Below are 15,074 nucleotides of genomic sequence, written 5' to 3'. Positions count from 1 at the left end.
TTTTACAGCAGGTGTGGATTTTAAAAAGGATCTAAGCTGCAGCCTCAGAATGTCTGGGGTTTTGGTGCTTGCCATGTCTTCCCTCCCCTCCTGTTCAGTCACCTCACAGCTTATTGTTTTCATGTGTCCGGTTTAACTCTACTCTTGTTCCTATTTTAATATTATTTTATAATGACATCCTAGAGCTTATTTTCCCCCTGGAATCTTGAGAGTCAGTTCAGTGAGGGCGGTAAAGTGAGGAAGTTGGGCTAGAGAAGCTGATAGTGTTTCAGGAACTTTGGTTTATAGCAGTAGTTCTCAACCTGTGGATTGTGACCCCTGTGGCCCATAATGCTCTCTGCTTCTTCATATCTGTGCCCTTTGTTGCCCATTCCTCTTGTGCACTGGGCCTAGTAATTTGCTTTTAACAAAGAAAATGAAGCAAACAATGTGGAGTATCACCTCTGAGGTAGGGCTTTAAGAGAGGGGGTTTTGCCTTGCTTGTGCGCCCTGGCTCTTTTCTCTTGCTTGCTTTGATTAAACATGCTACCTTGCAGTCTCCTGCCTTGTAGAGTGGCTCACATAATAAGGGAATGAAGCAACTTCCAGCCACAGCCAATAAGGAATAGAATAGACTAGACAACATTGCGTGAGCTCAGAGGCAGATCTTCCCCTAATTGAGCCTTGCAGTAACTGCTAGTTGGCCAGTTGTTGCTGTGGGAGAAATTCTGAGCGAGACCACTTGGTTAAACTTCTCTCGTAATTGTGGCCCATAGAATCGATGACAGTAAATGTTCTTCATTTACTTTCTGTATTTTTTCTGTTGATCCTGTTTTTTCCTGGATCTCATTGTGTAGTCCAGGCTTGCTTTAGAGTCAGAAGCCTACATGTTGGGATTACAGGCACCATAGTGCTGGGTTCTACATGCCCTTTTCAGCCACGAGGTATTTTCATCAGTATTTGTTGCTGTGATGAAATATATATATATATATATATATATATATAAACCTTGCAGGATGACTTAAGCTCAGGCTGCAGAGGCCTCCGTCTAGGGTCGAATTGACTGCTGTGGGCTTGAAGTCAGGCAGAACATCATGATGGTGGGAGTGCAATGCAGCCACTCACCTCACACTGGCTTAGATGCAGATGAATAACAGGAATGGCCCAGGACTAAACATATCCTCTTCAAGACATGCATCCTCCAGTGGGGGCCACTCTCAAAGTCTCACCTCCTCCTGACAGTCCCCTCAGATTTAAAATAACCATCGGGTTACACTATTAATTAGGTCAGAGCCTCCATGATCGGCTTCTGGAAATTCCTCATGGACATACCCAGAAGGTGCTTTACATCTCAATAGCTATAGAATAGGATGCAGATATTTGTGAATAAATATTTTTTTAACTGTGTAACCTAGGGCAGCTCTAGAGCAGCTAGCTCATTGAGTTTCCCACTTGTAAATGGAAGAAGAGACTATTTGTATTATCACATAAGTGAGTCCAGGATAGGGTTTTGGCCATGGTCAGGTAAGAAGATTAGCAGATCACCCCCACCCCACCCCCCAAAAAAAGAAAATTGGACTAAAATTGAGTAAAACCCCACTACTGAAGTACTTTGGATGTAAGTGTAATGTCAATAACAGTTGGGAGAATTTAAGAATTGCTGCAGACAGTATTGGAGTTGTATTTTGTCCTTGGCTGTTATCCACCCCCCACCCCCCCCCCACCCCCATCTGCCCTGCCTTGAGCCCCTGGTTGATTACTGGTGATCTGCCAGGCAGGCCAGGCCACAAAGACAGGCAGCTCTAGAAGGTGCCCCATTCAGCTGCTGGGTACTCACTTTGAGTAGTACTTTCCAGTCTTTGGCTGATCATTGAATTACTCAAACATGAAGACAGACACAAGAGAGACAGGCTTAGACAGGAACAAAAGAAAACAAGGACCAAACAGTTGAATGAAGACACTGAGTGGGAACTAGATTTGACAGATTTAACACAGACAGTGATGGATCAAAGAAACAAAACAGAAACAGCATCCTTGTAGGCAAAGCAGTACCCCAGGGTGAGTGCTACCCAAAACATACCTCAAATGATAGTGTCTCAAATGTCGGTTTCGATGCAGTTGTAAAGAGTTCAGAGGACCTTCCATGGTAAGAAGTACACAGTTCATCAAACAGTATTTCTAAATGTTAAATTTAGGTGGCCAACTTCAAAGAAGCCACGGTGAACTGCTTCAGAGCATAAGAAATTTAAAGCGTTAGAGGGAAGTGAGACAAATGGAAATGTTTCTATAAGGAGCTAGAAACGATTTTTAAAAGAACCCAATAGAAATTCTGAGGTTGAGGAGTTACAATAGAGAAAGGAAACCTCTGTGAGAAGGTCCCACTGGTAGGTTTGACATGGCAGTAGAAAAGCCTCGGTGAACTTGAAGACAGGTGACCTAATCTGAAGATCCAAGGAAAGGGAAGGTTGAAGAGAAATCAATAGAGCTTCAAAGTACTGTGTTATGACAGACTGTTCCAAAGGAAAGGAGAAAGGAGAAGGAAAAAACTGTAAGAAGAAATTATAACCATAACCCGGCCCACACATTTAAGAGCCTCAGTGCAGCTCATATAGGAAGAATAGAGAACCATTGAAATGTCATTCGAAAATGTAGCACAAAGGTGAGAAAAATCTTGAAAGTTGTGAAATTCCTGGGAGCATTTGTGTGATTCATAGCTAGTTCCCAAAGTGAAACTGGGCAGCAGAAGGCACTAGATTTCAGTAGTCCAGGTCCTGAAAGAAAATGTACTGGCTAATTAAGAATCCTGTAAGCACTAACATTACCCTTCAAAAAGTGAAGACAAAGTTGACATTCTAAGGCAAACCTTGAGAGAATTCATTGCTAGCAGGCCTTCCTCACAAAAGATAGTGAAGGAGGCCCTTCAGGTGACAAGGATTGACACTAGACTGTAGGCCAGATTCATACACAAATGCACACACATGTCACCAGAAAGCATTGGTACAGTAAATGTCTGTTAGTTCATATGAAGATAAGTTTCTCTTTTCATCTTTATAACAGATGCCATACAGTATAAAACAGCAATTATAACACTGCAGTGTTGGATGTCCTTCATAGATAGATAAATAGGTAGGCAGGCCGACCAACTACTTAATGGTAACAGTGCAAAGAAAAAGAGGAAAAATCGGAACTATACAAGAGAATAGCTGTTTTAAACAAATACATTGCCCGGGGACTATTCATTGGAATTAAATTATGATAAACTGAGGGATGTGTGTAATTCCTATAGCAACCACCAAGAGCATCATTCTAAAAATATACAGTGAGATAAATCAGAAATCAAGATGCTCCACTAGGAAACAGTTCTTTAATACAAACTAAGGGAGTAAAGGAGGGAGGCTGGGGCTGGGAGGCAGGAAGAGAAAGGCAGGAGTAATGGTGAGATGCAAATGGAAAATGTCAACTCATCTTTATCAAATTATTTTAAATGTAAATGAAGAAACTACTCCATCCACATTAGCCATTGATTGGCATAGAGGATTTAAAAATCACTTCTAAACACTTTACTCTCAGAGAGCTTCTACTCAGGGGCACAAAGAATAGGAAAATCAAAGATTGGGAAAAGATGCCATACAAACAGTAATTATAGCACTTGGAATAAGTCTATTAATATCAGACAAGATGAATTTTAAGATGAGTATTACCTGAGATGAAGAAGGGATTTTCATAGTGGTTAAACAGCTAATACACTAAAAGATATAGTAAGAATAATAATTATTATTAATATATTATTAATGTTAGGACTGTAATTATATAATATGCCCTAACCTATAAAAGTATCAAATGTTTAAATCTATAAATGAAAGAATAGAATCCAACAAGCTTTGGTTAGACATAATGTACTTGGGTCTGATTCATTGGGGGGAAAATCTTTAATACATTGGACTTTATGTGTAATAATTGACCTCAGAACACAAGATACAAACAAATAATGATTGGCTGGTTGTGGTGGTGTATACCTTTAGTCCTATCTATTTGGGAGACTGAAGTAGGTGGATCACTTGAACCCCTGTGTTTTAAACACTAATTTGGATGCTTAGAGAAATTCCATTAAAGGAAAAAAGATAATTGCCAGACAGGAAGAATATAGTTGTAAATCATATGACAGGGAGTGTATATTGATACTGTAGCTTATTAATCATTAGTAACACAAACTAATCAGAAATGAGCAAAATATTTGAATAGGCATTCTTACCAATGGAGATAAATGAATGGCTAATGAATACATACAAATGCCAGCATTATTAATCACTAGAGAAATATAAATTATATGCCTCAACTGAGAGGGCTGCTTAGCTGAGGCTGTTTACTAAAATGCAGCTGACCTGGTGGTTTAAACAAGCAACTTCCTCATGAGGGCCTGAATGATCGAGTCCTGTAGGAGGTGATAAGTCTGTCAGTCTAGCTTATGTCATCCTGCCTTCATCCCGGGACATCACTTCACATTGGAGGTATTTCTGCTGAGGTGGCTTATTAGGTTCATGGTTTCTAACTAATCATCAAATACTATTTTGAATTTGGGGGCACTAGCGGTTTAAGTCATTAGCGGGTTATAATCCATATAGTGTCGAGTATAGAGAAAGTCTTCAAATGCTGCCCGTGGGAATGTAAAATGGTACATTGCTTTGGAAAACAGCATGTCATTTTCTCAAAAGGTTAATCTGTTATGTGACCCCATAGTTCCACTTCTTGAATCTACCTAACAGAAGCAAACAGTGCCCACAAGCCACAGGTGTTCCCAGTAGCCTCAAGCCATGAATCTGAAAGCCCAAAAGCTGGTGACTGCTTAAATAAAATGCATGCCCGTAAAGTGGACTGTAGATTCAGAAATCTAAGTTAGAGATCAGCAAGACCCAGGACTGATCTGCACCTGGCAGGTGGTCACTTGCCTGCGGTGGCCGCTCTCAATGCTACAAATGCACAGTTGAATACCTGCAACAGAGATGGGTGTACAGACTTGGAGGCATACTACTTTTTATGTCAGCATTTGCAAAACAAACAACTCCTGAGCTTAGTGAAGAAATCACATGAAAAAGATTATCTTGAGTAATTCCATGTGTGTGAAGTATCCCCAAAAGCCAAATTTCTAGATCCGTGGTTGCCTCAGATTGGCAGACTCAGATTGCAGACTGGCACAGGCAGCCTCTTATAGAAATGCTCTAAATGTGGACTGCGGTAATAGTCACACAACTCTTTAAATTTACTAACTTTTTCTGTTCGACATGTAAAACGTACGAGTTTTGTCATAGTAATGTTAATTGCCTTGTTCCTGCCTCCTGCTGTTTCATGTCTGTAGCTTTGAAGCGAACATTCTAGTCCTCAGTTGCTGGACAATTGGGAGTAACATCAGAAATTGCCTAATCTTTTTTTCCTGGTTATTTTATTATCAATTATTTCTATTAAAAATGGCCTTGTAGTGCGATCTGTGGAATAAATACTATAAAGAGGGAAACAACAAAACCATGAACAAAATGACTGTTGTTCACGATACCAGTTCTAAGCGAATGCTCACCAGCCATTTTAGTTCCCGTTCTGTACTCTCAGTGCATATACAAGTGAATGCCTGAGTGGCTGTGCTTTCCTCTCTCTGAATTTGTCTCAATTATCTCTTACCATTTAACAAAGTTTCTAAAAAATTAGCAGTGTGGGAAAATAGACTTTATGTTGCAGTTTCTGTGCATCAGGGATCCGGGTGCATCTCCACTGGGTCTTCCTGCAAAGCTAGCTGCAGGGGAGGTGTCTGTTGATGCTGTAGTCCTCCCGAAGCTCTGCTAGGGAAGCATTAGCTCCTCCAGTTCTCACTTGCCTGTTGACCAGCACCCCTTTTCTGTAGGCCTTAGTACAGCATGGCAGCTGGGACCTCCAGGATAAAGAGGGACCGTGACAAAAGCCAGAGACTTTCTGTAATGTAATCTCAGAGTGACTTTAATTACTTCCTGTGTTCTCCTAATAAAATGACTAGTATGTCCCAAGAGTTGAGATGTTGCATCTTTTCTTTATTACAGTCTAATCTCATGAGATAGGGCTCTGCAGTTTGACTTAGGTATATGCCTACCTCTGGAATGAAGGCTGAAGCATATTCAAGTGCTTATTAACTGAATGCATATTATCTGGAACCCTTTTCTCTGTATGAAGAGGATCATTCCACTTAGGGACTTTATAAGTCTTTTAAATATAATACATAGTACATGGGTTAATTATTATTAGACCAACTTTGCATGTCTTGGGAAATCAGAGTGGGTGGAGATAGTGGCATTTTAGAAAGTCCTTTGCTGTGTTTGATTTGTTCTCATTTAGAATTCTTCAGCCAACTGCATTGATACAGGCCTGTGATTTTTCTTTATTTTCTTCTCGTCAGGTTTAAGTATGAAGACTCGCGTAGCTTTATAAAATGAATTGAGAAATCTTTCTTTTGGAGAATGCCACGGACCACAGAGCACAGCATGGCTTCCCCCATCCATAGCCTGTGGGTTACTCAGTGCCAAGGGAACAAGACAGTTTACACCACCATTCCTGGTCCCTTAGCAAGTAGGCCAATATGAGCAGTTAAGTTTCCAAGTAGTTCATTATGAAACTTTCTTAACTGAACTGTGCAATGGTTGTTAAAGCTTCGAAGGTGTTTGGGAATGCTTCCAGCAAAGAGCGAAGCAGCGTTTTGACTGACTCACTTTCTCAGGGAGGAAAGAATGATTCCTCCCTGGTCATTTTGGTCTCATTCTGCAGAACCACCAGGAAATAGCAGCTATCACATCAGCTGGAATGGTAGGCTGGCCAGGGCTGGTATGTCCTATCAGAAGGATCCGAAGTTCATTTCTTCTCTGGTCTTCAGGCTCAGCACATAGTCTCTTAAGAGCATAACAAGTCTAAATGGCATTGGAGTTATTTTAAGCCATCGTGTATCAATTTCAAACAGGAAGCAGGAGAAAGGGGGAAGGTCAAAAGGGAATAGAGGCTGAGAGAAGGTGGGTGTTGGGTGTTGCAGCTCGCAGTCTTGACCCTGGGTTTCTTCAGCAGGATAAATGTTAAAGAAATTTGAAAACGTTCTTATTCCTAGAGTATAGTATCCTTATACTTTGACCCTCCAAGATTAAAAGTTTCGTAATGACTAATTATTCTTAGTGTTGGAGACTGGACCTTGGCAGGCCAGGCAAGCATCATACCACTGAACTAAATCCCTATCCTTTTTTACTTTAATTTTGAGACAGGCTTTCAGTAAGTTGTCTAAGGTGGCCTTGAACTTGCTTTACAGCCCGGGGGACAGGGAGGGAGGGGGAGGGGGCTTGAATTTATAATCTTGGTACCTCAGCCTCCCAAGTTAGCTGGGATCACAGGTCTATGCCACAAAGACTATCTGTTTTTCTTTGTCATAGTGCGTTGGGTTAAAGATTAACCATTTTTACTGGTAATCAGGAGGCAAACACTCTTGAATTTTAATCCTGAAGAAGCCTAGTCTATTTAAGTTCGTTTTACATGTATTATCCTTTAGTAACACAAAGCATTCACAAGGTAGTTTCTCACTTTTTGTGTATCTAAAGAAAAACAGTGTGGGGGGATTAGCATGTGGTCTTTGCCAGTAGCTCTCGGTTCACTTGTTTTGCTGGTTTATATATATTAAACTTATTTAAATTTTCTAAAGAAACCATGAGTTGAATTTGTATCAATTTCTGTGCATATGAGATCTTTTGTTAATATGATCTTTGATATTAATGGGCCTGTTAGCCCACCTGCTTACTGTAATTTGCAAATGGCAGTCTTTAATCAAAACACAAGTATAAGTGCTCCTTATTAAGGTGTCAGGATTGATAGTGTCTGACTGGTGGAGTTAAGGAGGACTTCCTGTGTGGATAGGTCTGAGGCACATCTTTAAAGGAAACAATTCTGTTTCATGACAGTAGAGAAACTTTTTTGCTTTTCTTTTTGTAGATGTAGAAGGATGACCGGGTAATAGAATAACCTAGTAATAAATGTTAATTTAGTTCTCCCTTAGAGTTTAGCATTTACGGACTAAAGGCAGAAATCTTGATGAAGGGCACCGAGGAAAAATAACCAGGCGGAGAAGACAGTTTAGCCTGGGCTGTCAGGAAACCAGTGTCTAATGTGTTTGGGGGCTGCTGCCTGGAGACTGTCGAGTCTCTGCGGTTCCTTCGGTTTCTCGCTGCCTTGAAGAAGTGTTCCCTGTCGGAAAGTCATCTTTTCTGAGTTTTCCTACCAGTCAGTCACTGCCCTAGCCAGTGTTTTGGCTTCCCATGAGACTAGTTTGGCTAGTTTGGAGAATTTCTTTCTCAGTCATAGAAAGTGTACCTCTGTGTCCCGGGCTTGTTTGATTGAGCATAAGGTCTGTGAACTTCTTTTGTGTCACACCTGCTTACTTATTGCTGTGTGTCTTCTGTGTGAATGTACACTCAGTCTGCTTGTTCACCTCTCGGCGGACAGTTGACCTTTTCCGTTATTTTCAATCATTACAGATGATTTAGCTTGATTGGTTTGAGTTCATCGTTGGTTTCCTTTCCATTTTCCTGATGGCCAGGACAATGAGCATCTTTAAATGTGCTTTTGGTCTCTGTGTGTATGTTCTGCTGCAGAGTATCTGTTTTAGGTTTTCCTCTGCTTTTAACTTTTGAAAATGAAGTCTTCCTTTTGGGTGAAGATGTGTGTTCCCTGATCTGCTGGTTCTTCATAGTCTAGCATGAAGCCGGGAAACAGATTCCCAGGCAGTAGCCACAGTGGACAGCGTGGCTGTAGGATGAGCTGTAGGATGAGCTGTAGGATTTGCCTTGTACCTTGTTATGCTAATGAGCCTGACAGCAGCTTACAGCAGTCACAAGTCATCACTTTACAGACAGGATCACGTGTGGCCAGGATTAGGACCGTGGCTAAATGTTCTGTAGCTGTGTGCAGTCACATCTTTCTCATAAGTTATGGAGGTTTGGACAACCCCCCTTCTACTTTTTGTCTTCATGGGTTTTACTTAAGTGTCTCCTGTAGGTTTAGTTATATAGGTCTTGTGAATGGTGTGTTAGTGAATGCAGTGGTTTTAGACTTCATTTTATAGTGTATGCCTGAATTTGTTTGTTAAGTTTGAGTAATAGTCATTTCACATACATGCTATATTGTACTTCACTGTTTGTCTGTCAGTGGACCCTCGGTTGCATCCATGTTTTTGCTATTATAAATAATGAAGCTTTGAACATGGGATGTGGGTGTGGGAATAAATCAGACACCATTTTTCGTTCTTTTGGATGCATACACAGAAGTATAATCATTCACTCATGGGAGTTGTAACTTTCAGTATTTGAGAAAGCATCATACTGTTTCCCATGGCTGTACCATTTCACTTCCTACAGGAGTACACAGGGCTCTCTGTGTCCTTGCCAAATTTCTCATGTACAGTCGTCATTCTGAGTGTGTGAGTAGGTAGCTTTGCTTCCTTGTACAGAGGAATGTGACAGCTGCTACATGGTGACTGGTTTATGAGGCTGTACTGCTATTATTTTTCCTGAATTTATGTATATGAAAGAAAAATGCTGATATACAGCTTTAAAAACAGGTTTTGTGGGTTTTAAAGTCTCTCAAAGTTACTTACATTGTTTTCTTTAATTCATAAATATGCTGGATCTTTGCTCATGGTTTAAGCTTTGTATTGAATTAAAAATATTTTACTATCTGAAAATATCTCAAATCTAATTATTTTAAAGCAGAGAGATAATAACTCTGAATCTAGTTTTACTGATTTGTTGCTATTCTTACCTTTTCTTTACCTTGTTTTATTTAAGACCAATGTTCTAATTTTGTGTGTTTATATTTAGCATAGGGCAGTTATTTCTATAAAAATTACAGTATCGTTTTAGCTTGTTCTTCAACTTGCGAGAGTGGCTGGTACATGTTGGGCAGGAATGAGTGTAAAATGATTTGAAATGAGACAGTGTACAGGTTTGTGTACTGGAAACGTAATAAGAACCTGGACGTTGGCTTCCACAGTTACGTCATTAGTTTGTTCTGCACTGTCTGAAAGTTGACTTGTGTTGTTATATATTATTCTACTCTATCGTTGATTTCTGGGATGGGAAGTGGAAAAGCTGTTTGAATACTGTATGTCCTAACAGAGTCGGGATTGCAGACTGTCAGTCTGGTCGTCTGATCGTGCCGTTTGTTATCCGTTCCCACAGCTTTGTACTCCGTCATACTCTTCTGTGTGTTCTTCTGGATCCCCTTTGTCTACTTCTACTATGAGGAGAAGGACGATGACGACACCAGTAAATGCACTGTGAGTTGGCTCAGTCTGGGGTGCTCGGCTCAGTTCGGAAGGTCACTTCTTCAGTGGGAAAAACAATGACGTGACTCCACTTGACTTGGTTCTAGCCCTGATTTAGAGCCTGGTGACTTAGGTGACTTAGGAAAAACTATTCACTCTCTCTGGGACTCGGCTCCCTGCCTCTAAAATAGAGGAGAGAGTACTTACCTTACACTTGGTGTGAGAATTAGGTAAATTAACTTGCATAAAATGCTTAGAACAGTGCCTGGCATGATAAATGTGGTACATGGATTTAAACCACACACACAAGCTAGGTGGGGTGGTGCACACCTGTAATCCCAGCACTTGTGAGAAGGAGGCAGGAGGATTGCCGAGTTGAGCACCAGTCTGGCTACATAGTGATTTATATGTGTGTATCTATACTTATGTTGATAAATGTAGCAAAACATATAGGTGTTTATGTAGTTGTTATGTATTGATATTTTATGGACATAAACATGTACAATCATAAGACTATTACTTATTCTTAGCCGGGCATGGTGGCACACACCTCTAATCCCAGTACTGGGGAGACAGGGCGACAGACACAGACAGATCTCTGCGTTCGAGGCTAGCCTGGTCTACAGAATGAGTTCCAGGATAGCCAGGGCTACACAAAGAAACCCTGTCTCAAAAAAATAAACACAAGCAAACAAATAAAAAGAATATTGCTTATTCTTATAACTGCTTTTGGTGATTGCATTAAGGGTATTTTAGGTGCTGGATGTTGTTCATTTGGGGAATATTTTTCTATTTTGACAGTTTCATCTCATTATGCTTTCAGTGTAGTGCCTTTCTAAAGGGTCTAACCATTCCAGATTTTAGAATCTTGCAAAGACACTTAAGATGCAGAATACTGATTATAGTTTTCTTTAAATTTGTTTGTTGTTGTTGTTGTTGTTATTGTTTTTCGAGACAGGGTTTCTCTGTGTAGCTTTGGTGCCTGTCCTGGATCTCGCTCTGTAGACCAGGCTGGCCTCGAACTCACAAAGATCCCTGACTCTGCCTTCCTAGTGCTGGGATTAAAGGTGTGCGCCACCACCAACCGGCCATTTTCTTTAAATTTGAAGGCTTTTCTGTCCAACAATTGAAACCTTGCACTCTAGACTTGAAATGTGTATTTGATATCAAAGAGAGCGTTATTATGCTGTCACAGTACCTTTTTATGTAAAGACTTGCTAACTGATATGTTTCCCCCTTGGCCTCTAGCAAATTAAAACGGCGCTCAAGTACACTTTGGGATTCGTTGTGATTTGCGCACTTCTTCTTCTCGTTGGGTAAGTCTTGATTTTTCATTGTGCCAATGGGAAAAAAAAAATATTTGAGTAATAATAACTGAAGGTTCATTCAGAAAAATTTAGACAAGGAAAGCAAAACAAAATGTGAAAAAAAAAAAACCAAAACAAATGGCCTTTTCTGTCCCATTGTATGGAGACACCGTGAAGACTGGTAGTTGCTGCTAGCCACTTCGCAAATCTCCAGGTGTGCCCTCTGTTATTACTGGTTTACAAAAATACATTTTTTTTTGTATTTTGTTTGTTTGTTTGTTTGTTTTGGTTTTTCAAGACAGGGTTTCTCCGTGTAGTTTTGGTGCCTGTCCTGCCTGGATCTCGCTCTGTAGACCAGGCTGGCCTCGAACTCACAGAGACACCTGGCTCTGCTTCCCAAGTGGTGGGATTAAAGGCGTGCACCACTGCTGCCCGGCCTACATTTGTATTTTGTATATTGTATTTTGTTCAATTCTTGGTGATGTTCCAGTATTTACACTATTGCCACAGTGTTCTGTAAGTGTGAATTCATCAGTTGATGGTGGTAGCGACTTCTTAGGGGACAGCGGTTCATGTGAGTGAGCTCCCAGGGCTCCTGACACGATCGTCACATGTTGAAAACGGAAGTCCATGTCTGTAGAGCCCCTAGGTTTGCCCTCCTGTCAGATCTCCGTCAGTGAGCTCCGTCAGTGAGCTCCCTCAGTGAAGCTTTACACATTGATTCATGCATCTGATTTCTGTCCTTGTTCCTTGGAGATTTTTGCCTTTGTTAAAATAGATCTTATCCTTTCACATTTTTTTTATAGCAAAAAGGTGAACAAAATGATCCTTATTTGCAATGTCATGGTTTTTAAAATTTTTAATTAAAATTCTTTTGATATTATGATACAATTACATCATTTCCTTTTCCCTTTCATCCCTCCAAACCCATGTGCTCACGTCCCCTTGAGGACATACATTAGGTGGCAATATGCTTTTAATAATTTTTGTTTATAATTAATTTGGTGGGTTTTTAAAAAAATAAATTTTATTCTATGTATAGAGTTTTGCCTGCATAAATATCTGTGCATCACCTGTGTGCCTGGTGCCTGCAGAGGTCAGAGAGGGCATGGACCCGCTGGAACTGGAATTTCAGACAATTGTGAGCTTTCATATGGGTGCTGGAAATTGAACCCAGATCCTCTGGAAGTGCTCTTAACCATTAACCAGCCTTCCTGCCCATAATTTGGTGTTTACAATTTTAGTAAATAACTTAGAATACTGTAAACATTCATTAGATGTAATTGTGATGGGAATGACATCTGCCAGTGACCTCTGTGGGTCCCGAGGACCATGGAGTATATGCTTCCCATTCAGTTACTTTCCTGTTTCTTTTGCCTGCCTTGCTGGGTCATAAAAGGGGTGCATTGAAAGAGCATACGTTTAGGGTTTTGTTATTTGTTGAGCTACCGAATATACTTTTACAAACCCCCTTTGCTACTAAAGAAACTCAGAGGTATTTATGCGAATTTCCCTGATGACATGGAAATCTTGTTAGCCTGTTACTTAGAACAGGGGTCAGCAAGCTTAAGGGACTGATATGAAGCAAATACTTTAGGTTTGCAGTGCATTTAGTTTGTGTGGTTTGTGGGTCCTTTTGTAGCTCTGGGGTAATCATAGACTCATAAACAAAAAATGACAGTAAAACTTACATTTTCATAAATACAATCACTAACGTGGCAGATCTCCGATTTAGAACGTGACTGAGAACTGCCAATAAAATCACTTATCTCTACAGAAGCCAGAGTAAAAGGATCATGGTATCTGGGACAGTGCTCTTCTCATTACCATATGTAAAGATTTGAATGAGGCATACCTTTCAGTTAAGTGAATTATTGAATTTCTTGAGAATTTTTTTAAATTTAGTTTTTGTTTTTAATATATTCCCACTGCAGTTTCCCCTCCTCTACTCCTTGCAGTCCCTACTCCCACCTCTCCTACATCCACTCCCCCCCCCCTTCCTCTCCCTCCTCTGTTTCCCTTCAGAAAAGAGCAGGGGCCTCCCAGGGATAACTGCTGAACACAGTGTAACAAGATACAACCCCTCATAGCAAAGCTGGGTGAGACAACTCAGTAGGAAGAAAAGGGTCCCAAGAGCAGACAAAAGAGTCCTAGACACCCCCACTCCCACTGATCACTGATAGGAGTCCCACAAAACCACCAAGCTAACAACTATCGTGTGTGTGTGTGTGTGTGTGTGTGTGTGTGTGTGTGTGTGTGTGTATGCAGAGGACCTAGCTCAGACCCATGCAGGCTGTGATTGCCAGCTCAGTCTTGGTGAGCCCTTGTGACCCCTGCTTAGTTAGTTGATGTCTGCGGGCCATGTGCTCCTGGTGTCCTCAACCCCTCTGGCTCCTACAATAATACCCCAGTTTCTTTGAAAGGTTTTCTTGCTGATAAATCTGTGGATAATTTGTATGGCCAGGGTGTAGTCTAGATTTTTTTTTGTAGCACTTGTGGTTTGTGTTCGTGCTAGATCTTAGGACCAGAAATGGAAGCTGATGGTCTCTGTTCTCAAGGTTCACATCCAGGATTCATGTAAGTAGATTAATTAGTGTTTAAGCCTCCAGTGAGAGATGTACACAAGCTGTAGGTGCTGAGGAACAAAAGTTTTCTCGTCCTTGTAGAATCAGAAGACTAGGAATGAGTAGCAGTGGAGTTGAAATGTGAATTGATGGGTCAGTTAGCTATGTGAAGAGAAAAGGCGAACGGTGTGTAGACGGCAGTAGTTTGCTTGTGCTGCCGTAACAGAGTGCCACAGTCCAGAAGCCTTAAACAGGAGACATTTAATTTTCACGGTTCTTGAAGTAAGAAGTCTGTGGTCAAGATGTTGGCAGGTTTGGCCTCTGGAAAGAGTTCTGCCTGGCTCACAGATGGTTGCCCCTTACTGTCATTTTTTTCTGTGCTATGTGGAGGGAACTGTTGGGTCTCTCCACCTCTTTCAACAATCTCGTGGGACAGGGGCTCCATTCAGCTGAAGAATGACATAAAAAAATATGTGACTTTAAACCACTTTCCCCCTCAAACTAACAAGCAAACAACCAACAGACTACAATGTGATGTTTTAAATGATCACATAGACTGTGGACACATGATATAGACAGGTATATAGGCTCTGAATCATGTGTGCAATGTTTAAGAAATAGTGAGTTCCATCCTACTAAGCAATGAGAAGATGTGTGATTAGCACATAGAGATGTGTGATTGTGATTCCAGGGAAGTTAATATATATGACTGATTAAAAGTCACAGCCCTATAAAGGATGCCTAGATAGGGCTCTTGGGAGTTGTGTTTGCTAAGTGATGTGTTAAAAGGTAGCAAGATTGCCGGGCGGTGGTGGCGCACACCTTTAATCCCAGCACTCGGGAGGCAGAGCCAGGTGGATCTTTGTGAGACCAGCCTGGGCTATAGATTGAGTTCCAGGAAAAGGCACAAAGCTA

The 15,074-nt window shown here is 40.9% G+C and overlaps 1 protein-coding gene across 1 annotated transcript in view; it reads left to right on the top strand.

Annotated features, from left to right (window-relative positions):
* Positions 1-15,074, top strand: part of Lmbrd1 (LMBR1 domain containing 1) — a 91,808-nt gene that overhangs the window by 21,204 nt on the left and 55,530 nt on the right. Inside the window, exons 4-5 of the mRNA XM_059281544.1 lie at positions 10,203-10,300; positions 11,537-11,604. Coding sequence (XP_059137527.1) covers positions 10,203-10,300; positions 11,537-11,604 — 166 coding nt within the window. The remainder of the gene's footprint in view (positions 1-10,202; positions 10,301-11,536; positions 11,605-15,074) is intronic.

This window comes from Peromyscus eremicus, chromosome 16_21 (genome assembly GCF_949786415.1).
Source record: "Peromyscus eremicus chromosome 16_21, PerEre_H2_v1, whole genome shotgun sequence".
Classification (NCBI taxonomy): domain Eukaryota; kingdom Metazoa; phylum Chordata; class Mammalia; order Rodentia; family Cricetidae; genus Peromyscus; species Peromyscus eremicus.
Note: the sequence above shows the minus strand (reverse complement) of the source record. Positions and strands in the feature narration are given on the sequence as shown.